The following is an 8,251-nucleotide window of genomic DNA, read 5'->3' on the forward strand; positions in this document are numbered from 1 at the left end:
GTTTGTTATAAACTCAGCTGACTAAACCACTGAACTCACTTAGGAAGCATTTCCTCAAAAGAAAAACAGCCGACATGACGCTAAAGGGCACCGGTTAAAAAGTGGGACTTTTTACAGGTGCAGATTTTAGCTGCACTTGCAAGACAATGTGTAAATGACTTACGTTAGGCATAAAAATCTTTTCATACAAATAAAGAGCACAACATTTTATGGTAAAATTGCCAACCTACAATGAAACCGACTCGAAAGTAGAAACATCCCAGCTCGTGTGTGGAAAGATGTTGAACTGTTGCAGCGTTCGAAGGTGAAATAAAACTGGCTCATGATAGGTTTATAGGGCTGAGCGATATGGCCAAAACAAATTATGCCTCTATTCATAAAGGATGTCCATACATATTTTATATATATATATATATATATATATATATATATGTATATGAATATTATTTACCATCATTGATTATTGATATAAGTACTATAGAACACCAAAGTGTTTACATTTGACCTACTGTCAACCAGCATCAGCAGTTAACATCTGCTCTCATAGACTTTATTGCAATACAACTCAATTCCTAATAAAAATTCTTATTTACATGTTTTCCTTTGTCTGATTTTACAGATGCAACGTTGTCAAACAAAATCTGCTGTTTGGATACTGTTGCACTTGCATGTTAAACGAGTGAGAACGTTAGTTACGTTTGCAGCCAGACTGCTGCTGCCCCTCATCAGAGACATAACAAAGCAGTTCTAGTGACACTCTTCCACGGGATTTAGCTACAGTTTCTTTTTTCTTTTTCTTTTTTTTTTTTTAAATATGCGGACACAGTTGTCAAGCTGGCAACCTAACAATTAGGAAAAGTTACATTTTTCACAATAACATTCAAACAAAAAGAGATTTGTTCAAAAAGCCATGCCAGTGGCAGGCTGCTGCAATAGCCCTACTCAAATTGTGTTTCTCTGCATGCTCCTGCAGAATTCTTTTTTCAATGAAAACTATTATTCCTGATCTCTAAAACCAGTTTCTGCACTGGTTTGAATGCTGTTTAGCTTAAATTAATTTCTGCAAGTAATTTAGGCACTTTTCAAATATATTTTATGACGAGCAGCCAAGGCAAAGGTGCTTACATGAAGACCTGAAGACTTGGGTTTCCAAAAACAACTTATACCTGGAGTTAGTCCCCAAATCCAGGAACGTTATAGAGGAAAGGTCAGGGAGAGGAAAAATTGAGTTTGAGGAATAACTTTCTTACTGTCTAGTGTGAGATCCTTAATATGTGAAATGAACAGTGAGACGGCGGATGGAAAGAGAATGCAGTATGTTTTTTTTTCCTCCGGGACATGTCTCACACTCCAGCACCCCTCTACATGGCTTGTAGTGCTTGTTGACAGCAGATGTTGTAATCCTGGACCCGCTGTTGTAAAGGGATGTCTCTGCACCCCAGATATAGAGTTGTGGCTGTGAAACTGTCCATGCCCTCTGTTGACAGAGTTCACCTGTATTACCTACTGACACTGCATGTGACATCATCAGCTCAGTTGTTACCAGGCAACAGGAATCAAAACCTCAATGAACTTATGTTCTCTGGAGATTTCCGTTATGCCACTCTCTCCGATACACTTCCCAGTATGTCTCTCAACGTTTGCCATATTTATACACTGTATGTATATTTCCTTATTTATTTTTCCTTATTAATCTACACTGCAAAATAATTTCCCTTTCTGAATGAATTAAGAATGTAATTCCAGTTTTCAGTCTGCTGCTCACCTTTCAGGAAAAGGGTGTCAAAAGACACCTAAAAATATTAAGTTTGATATTAACTTCTCTATTGAAAACAAAAAAAAAAGGAGGTATACCGCCCAGCCCTAATTGATCTAATTTATGTCCTCCAAATATTAAACTTGCTCAAACCATTACAAATTAACAAGAAATGACCCTGAACCCTGCAGAGCGAATGTTCAACACATTATTTATATTTACATACAGAGTGACAACGCTTCGGTGCAAAGGGAGCTTGCCGGAAGTGGAGGCACTGCGCCTTATTTGTGTGTGATTATCGTCAGCTATGAGGGAAACTTATCAAGGATGTGGGTTGATGGTGGGTCCCTCTTTGCAAAAAAACAAACAAAAACAAACTTTGCACCAGTCCGGCTTCCAAATGCCATTCGAATTCCTTCTGGCCGCCTTTGTCCGCACATCATCTTGGGGCTACCTGTGACTGCGTTGCCATGACAACCCCTCCAGGTTGGCCCGAACCCATGCCGGCCAAGACCGACATGGCTACTGCCTCGGCAGCGCGCACACTCAACCCGTTGATGGTGGTCCCCGGGCTTGAAGCTGAGGCGGCGGGTGACGGCCCGTGCTGAATAACTGCCGCTGGGGAACCGATGGATTCAGTAGAAGTATCTCTAGAGGCTTCCTCTCCACCTGCAGCTACAGACAGACAGAGCAACATTCACCCTTAGAGAGGTGAGCGAGTAAAAATAGCTCATTAGATGGATGAGATGACAGATGAATCTTGATATAAGAAGTGATGTAATACAGGAGGGTTATTAGTGAGTTCATGATCTACCGAAGAATGCTGCCTTCTTCTGCATGACAGTAACAGGGCAGTCTTTGTGAGCTAGAAGAAGCTGCTTCAACTGTGCCACCTCATTCCTCAGTAGGGACACTTCATTCTGGTGGCAACAAAACATACAACGTACAAATGATTTCTAGCCTCATCAACAAAAGCGCATTTAAATGTCTTATACACAGTCTGGAGAAGTCTCACCGTTAAGGAGACATTCATGTTGGCGAGATCGTCTGCCTTTTTCTCCAAAGAGTTTACCCAAACCTTTCGTTTTTGTCTGCAGCGGGAGGCAGCTGCCCGGTTTCTTTCCAGAAAACGTTGCCTCCTCTCATCAGGGTCCATCTCTGCTGCACGGCGGCGGCGGCCCCCTGTTGGCTGAGCAGGGGACACCTGGAGAATGAGGAGGGGGTAAAAGTAGGCTTGCAGAGAAAAATGTGACCACTTGTGGGAGCTGAACTGCATGCTTCTTTAAGTGGAATTTCCCTGTTGTGATATTCAAAAGGTACTGTATATACAAAATATTTTTGTAATATGTTGCATTAATTGTGCATTTTTCATACATAGTAGATACTAGGCGAGTGCAGAGTACACAACTTTCCTGAACTGACAGTGCATATCTCAGAGTCAGGAATAAACGGTAAGCATTCTGTTTCTCTTTTGATCCACTCCTAGTCTTCCTCTTAGAAGTCTCTGGCACCTTAAAAATTTAGCATCAGTTTGTTATAGTGAGCGATGCGACTAGCAAAAAAAAAAATACAAAAAAAGATGAGTATACATGTATAAAAAAAATTTGCTCTTTTATCAGGCATAATTGCCCAAGTAGTAATAGTATGGATCTGCTCAAAATTTGGCAGCAGCTAATAATTCAAGTTGTATAAAGTCCTGTGTCCGATCACCTCTAAATCACAGTCTCGTTCTAAGATGACTTTGTACCTGTGGTTGGGCGGGTGATGGTGTATCAGAGCTTTGAGAGAGCTGGCTGTGTTCCTGCCGGTGGGGTACAGCTGATCCACTACTCGCTCCATCTTGTACCACTGGACCTTGATTAGATAGAGCTGCTTTGAGACGCTGCAAAGGCACACAGACAATAATCCATGTAGGTCAGATGATGCCAAGCTTACAAAATTAGATGGCAACATTTGTGCTAATTCTGGTTAGTTTTTCAACAATGTAGCACAAGTTAAAAAAACAACACAAACTTAACAATTTGTTTTATTTTTATTTTTTTTAAATGACAGCATAACTAGTGATCTCACCATCTTGGTCTCGGAGTGAAGGCTGTATCCAGATGGGGAGGATGATGCACTGCTGGCCCCTCCAACAGGGGGTCCTGGGATTCCAGGGATATTAGGCACCGTGTTCACTGGCCTTGCAAGCTACACAACATCCAAAAAGTGGGAAAAAAAAACAACAAGTCAAATACCATTTGTTTGTGTGTGTATACACTTACTACGTATGTACGCATGCATTTAACAACTAAATTACTTACAGATATTACTGAGGTCATCTGCACAGGACTGGGCAAAAGAGGGACCGTCTGCCCATTAGGAAGATGCCTCATCAATGGATAAGCACTTGTGGGGGAGCTGTGACAAGATTACACACTTGAACATTTAATGGACATTGCAAAATATGATGGGTCATTAGTCTGATTAAATATATGTGTATTTTCATAACTGACGATAACCTTGTGATGGCGGTATTTTTATTTTTTAGAAGAATTCTGAGGTTTAATTGGAGTTTTGAGACGTTTTGCAAATACGGCTGCAGTCAAACAAACATCCATAAAGCAAACAGGAACGTAAAGTAGTTTACCCGAGCTGTCTGTTGGAAGGTGGAGCTTGCGTGATCACAGAAGTTGGAGAAGGCAGGGTCGGGTGTAATGGGTCATGGCTTGAGTGAAGGGGAAGAGAACCTGGACGCACAATGGTAGAAGTAGGAGCAGAGCTTGCCAAAGGCTTTGCGAGAGTCTCCTGTTAACAAATTCACAAGAGATGTTTATCTGTATACATAAACAGTAAATCTTAAAGGCACTAAAGTGACCATATAGTTTGTGGGTTCACTCTTACCCTTGAGTCTCTGCTGCTCTCAGAAAAGCTAGACGAGGAATCAGGACTCCCAGGAGGGGAGGAATCGACTTGTAAAGGACTATCATCTTCATCTTTTACTTCAGACGGTGTTTGTAATGATGCGGCCTTAAAGATCAAAAGGATACATAAGAGGAAGTCTTTCGGCTCATCAGAAATTATACAATATAAAACCTTAAACTAGCTTTAAGGAAATAGAGAAAACCAACAGAATGCCAATGATTCAACATTCTTTTTCCCCTCACAGAGTGTTTTGGCCTTTGCTCTTCATCCTGTGCTTTGCAAAACTCCTGCTCAAAGGAGCTGGCCAGCTCATTGAACAGACCAACCTCCTCGCAATTCTTTAGGAAGCGTGTGGGGGTGGGCGTCTGATCTGAAAATACATTTTTTTTTTAAACAAACAAAAAACATGACATTAACTGTACACATAGGCCAAATAATTGATTCCATGTGTGTTATAATATTACAGGTCTTCAGAGTGCTGAGACCTCAATTACCTGCGATAATAACAGAGTCTGTTCTGGCAGGACCAAATTTCAATGTCATTTCATGCTTGTGTTTGTGGACTGACAGGTGGTCTTCATTTGTGAATCTCTGCAATATACAATAAATAGAAAATATAATGGTAGTATTAATATAAGGACACCTTTATATATCAAATTTAGGTAAAGAACCAGTGATGAAAAAAGGTCCCTCAGATCAACAGCATCATAAAACAGCAGAGGAACAGAAACAACATCCAACAGCCTCCTAGAGCATCTGAGTTATGTCTTCACAAAAAGAAAGACCTAAGTATTTAACAAAGAAGATGACACAAGTATGTAAATTATTCAGTATAGGAAGCCCCAAAGGATTATGGAAAATAAATAAATACATAAATTATTTGTATTGTTTTTTTTTTTGTTTTTTTTTAGAAATGTCACAGAGGTGATCTCCCCTGAATCAGCTGGTCTTTACTTTATTCAACATACATGGCTGTGTTCTTGTGAAAAATTGCTGCTTGTTTTGGAGAAATAACGTATAGATAACAAGAGATAATGTTGAAATGGCAGGGGAATAAAGTCTACACCATCTCAGAGTGCATACAGTGCATTAAATAATGAAAAGACAGCTGATAAACCTTTGCTTACACCCCCAAAAGCCACATATTGTATAAAGGCCTTAAAACAATGACATCCCATGATATTATGTTATTGAAAAATAATAGGAATAAGAACATAAAAACTGATGTGAGATGAACACCAGTACCCGTTTCCTCAACAGAAGAACCCAATGGCGCCACAATAAAAGCAGTGTGCTCATCAACCTATTTACTGTAAAGCATTTTATATCAAAAGGTTAACTACAAACTCACAGCAGTGATTCTAATGTGCTTTTTTTGTGTTTACATTGGGTCTGACCTGCCAACTATATCCTTAAACTTTTTTTTTTTTTTTTTAAGAAAAAATATTTCACAGCATATTCATCAGTATCCTCTCTTTGCCCTAGTAAAGCAAAAGTCAAAATGAAATGCGGAATACTAGTGGAAGAAAGATGTTTTGGACAAGCAGCTCAGTGTACATCTTATTACAGCCGAGAAAAGGCTTCATTTACACTTGTATGTCATTCTGCTTTTGAGTGATCAAGAGGGTGCATCTGTTAAAAGCAGGTGTATCACACACATCAACAAATCAATCAGTGCATCTGTTTTCTCCTGCAATAAGAGTAAATGTCTTTGTTATACTCCTGTCGTAGAAGATTATATTGTGTCAAGTGAAAAGAGATTTCTTTTTTAGGAACAATATATATTACATGCTTACAAATCTTACCTGCCCACATCCAAGGGCAGTGCAGACAAAGGGTCGATCATCACCCATCTCAGACAAATGTTCTGCAAAAGAGAGCAAGAAACAGCAACTGATTTACCCGTTTATGTACTTGCTAAAGTTGTCAAGACAGCTGTGGCATTAGAGGCAATGGTTTAATACAACTGAAAGCTCAAATAGAGGCACCTTCCGATTAACTGATGCTGGTTTTAAAATCACTGATAATCATTACTCCGACGCTGTTATTTCAAGTGAAAAAAAAAAAAATCCCACACGTGTAGTGTACGTTTTTGACTTGCATATCTAAATGCAAAGCATCCGTTTTAAAATTAAATTTTTTGGCTAAGCACGCTTTATTTCATGTGCTCACATATCACCTTTAACATTTAAATAAATGGTGGGAAGGAAGGGACATGGCCAGAGCTCAACGATGAGGCTGCAGAGCCAAGCAACATCTGACACACTGGTTAAACAGCGTCAGTAAAGGCTGATTTATGGTTCCGCGTTACACCGACGCAGAGATTACGGCGTAGGCTACGCGGCGACGCACACCATACCGCGCGCGTCGCCGCGTACCCTACGCCGTACGCTACGCCGTAACGTACGGCGTAGACTCTGCGTCGATTTAACGCGGAACCATAATTCAGGCTTTACTGACGATGGATATGTTAATCCCAGGTCCCAAATCTTAGTGACAAATAACGGACGACTCCATTGTGCCTTTGAAAGACGTTTATTTGGTCAGTGTTGTGCAGGTACAGGCGCTGCTAACAGCTACACGGAGATCACTCACACTGAGCTCCGCCAAGTCAGGCGCTAGCGAGCTAATGCTACAGGGTCCCGTCCGTGTCTGCTGCTGCACTTCGCAGGATTTGCACCACAGACTTCACGAACACTGAAATAATATAACTCGATATCGAAATACAAGTTGGGGGGCTCGGAATGAGCCCGGACTCACCAGGTGTTTACACTCCCCCCCTCCCTGCTGCGGACAGTAGCGCTCCGCCGCTGCTCGTCCGGTGTTGACACATTTGACACTGCCATTAACCAAACCTCGCGAGATCAGGACCCGAGCGAGCACGTTGTTACGTAACAGATTGGATGTGGCTCATCTGTCGTCTTAATATTTAACCATCTTGCCTCTTTATTATTTATGTGACATCTTTATTCCAACTGACGTGTAACCTTATGGCGGATCCGATGTGTTAGTTACAAAAAAAAAAAGTGTTTAAAATGATATATTTTAAAAGGGAATTTTAGGGTGTTAAAGGGGACCTATTATGAAAAACACGTTTTTTCTGTCTTTAACATATATAAAGTGGTCTCCCCTCAGCCTGCCAACTCAGAGAAGGAGGAAAGCAACCAAATTCTGCAGTGTCTGTACAGCCGCCCGGATGAGCCATCCAGTGTGATGTGGCTTCTACGAACCGTTCAGATTCTGCTCCCGACCCTTTCGTTACGTAACCAAAATGCAAACCACGCCTACAACTAAACGTTTCCTAACTGCATGCGAGCATCCGACTATCGCGTCGCACTGCGTGACATCGGACGCTCTCTGTCCATCTCCCTCCAGCCAGCTGCCACTTTATTGAGGTTTTTGTAGTGAAATGAGGAGGTATCATGGAGATAACTTCTCATTTCAACTAACTGGATCAGCCGTTCCTCATCCGTGACCGTTTCCTACAGCGCTTTCAACCGCCTTTCAACGCGAGAGACATGAAGAAAATAGAAGCGGGGCGTCCGACAAATGTTCAGCTCAAAACGGCGCGGCGCGTTGCGCAGCGCTGCG

The 8,251-nt window shown here is 41.3% G+C and overlaps 1 protein-coding gene across 4 annotated transcripts in view; it reads right to left on the reverse strand.

The window, feature by feature from the left end:
- atf7b (activating transcription factor 7b) overlaps positions 1-7,509 on the reverse strand; it is an 8,503-nt gene extending 994 nt beyond the window's left edge. Inside the window, exons 1-12 of one of the 4 annotated variants that reach the window (XM_061727573.1) lie at positions 7,421-7,509; positions 6,466-6,527; positions 5,155-5,251; positions 4,903-5,030; positions 4,640-4,765; positions 4,386-4,543; positions 4,060-4,156; positions 3,827-3,946; positions 3,504-3,638; positions 2,772-2,960; positions 2,571-2,676; positions 1-2,431 (exon numbers count right to left, since the gene is read on the reverse strand). The exon at positions 1-2,431 is cut by the window's left edge and continues 994 nt beyond it. In XM_061727573.1, the coding sequence (XP_061583557.1) occupies positions 2,196-2,431; positions 2,571-2,676; positions 2,772-2,960; positions 3,504-3,638; positions 3,827-3,946; positions 4,060-4,156; positions 4,386-4,543; positions 4,640-4,765; positions 4,903-5,030; positions 5,155-5,251; positions 6,466-6,513 (1,440 nt within the window). In that variant the 5' untranslated portion in view covers positions 6,514-6,527; positions 7,421-7,509 and the 3' untranslated portion in view covers positions 1-2,195. Of the gene's footprint in view, positions 2,459-2,570; positions 2,677-2,771; positions 2,961-3,503; positions 3,639-3,826; positions 3,947-4,059; positions 4,157-4,385; positions 4,544-4,639; positions 4,766-4,902; positions 5,031-5,154; positions 5,252-6,456; positions 6,528-7,420 lie in introns of all 4 variants that reach the window. The other 3 variants (XM_061727574.1, XM_061727572.1, XM_061727575.1) reach the window with 3 other exon arrangements.
- Positions 7,510-8,251: the final 742 nt, after the last annotated feature.

Source organism: Cololabis saira, chromosome 8 (genome assembly GCF_033807715.1).
Source record: "Cololabis saira isolate AMF1-May2022 chromosome 8, fColSai1.1, whole genome shotgun sequence".
In the NCBI taxonomy this organism is placed as follows: domain Eukaryota; kingdom Metazoa; phylum Chordata; class Actinopteri; order Beloniformes; family Belonidae; genus Cololabis; species Cololabis saira.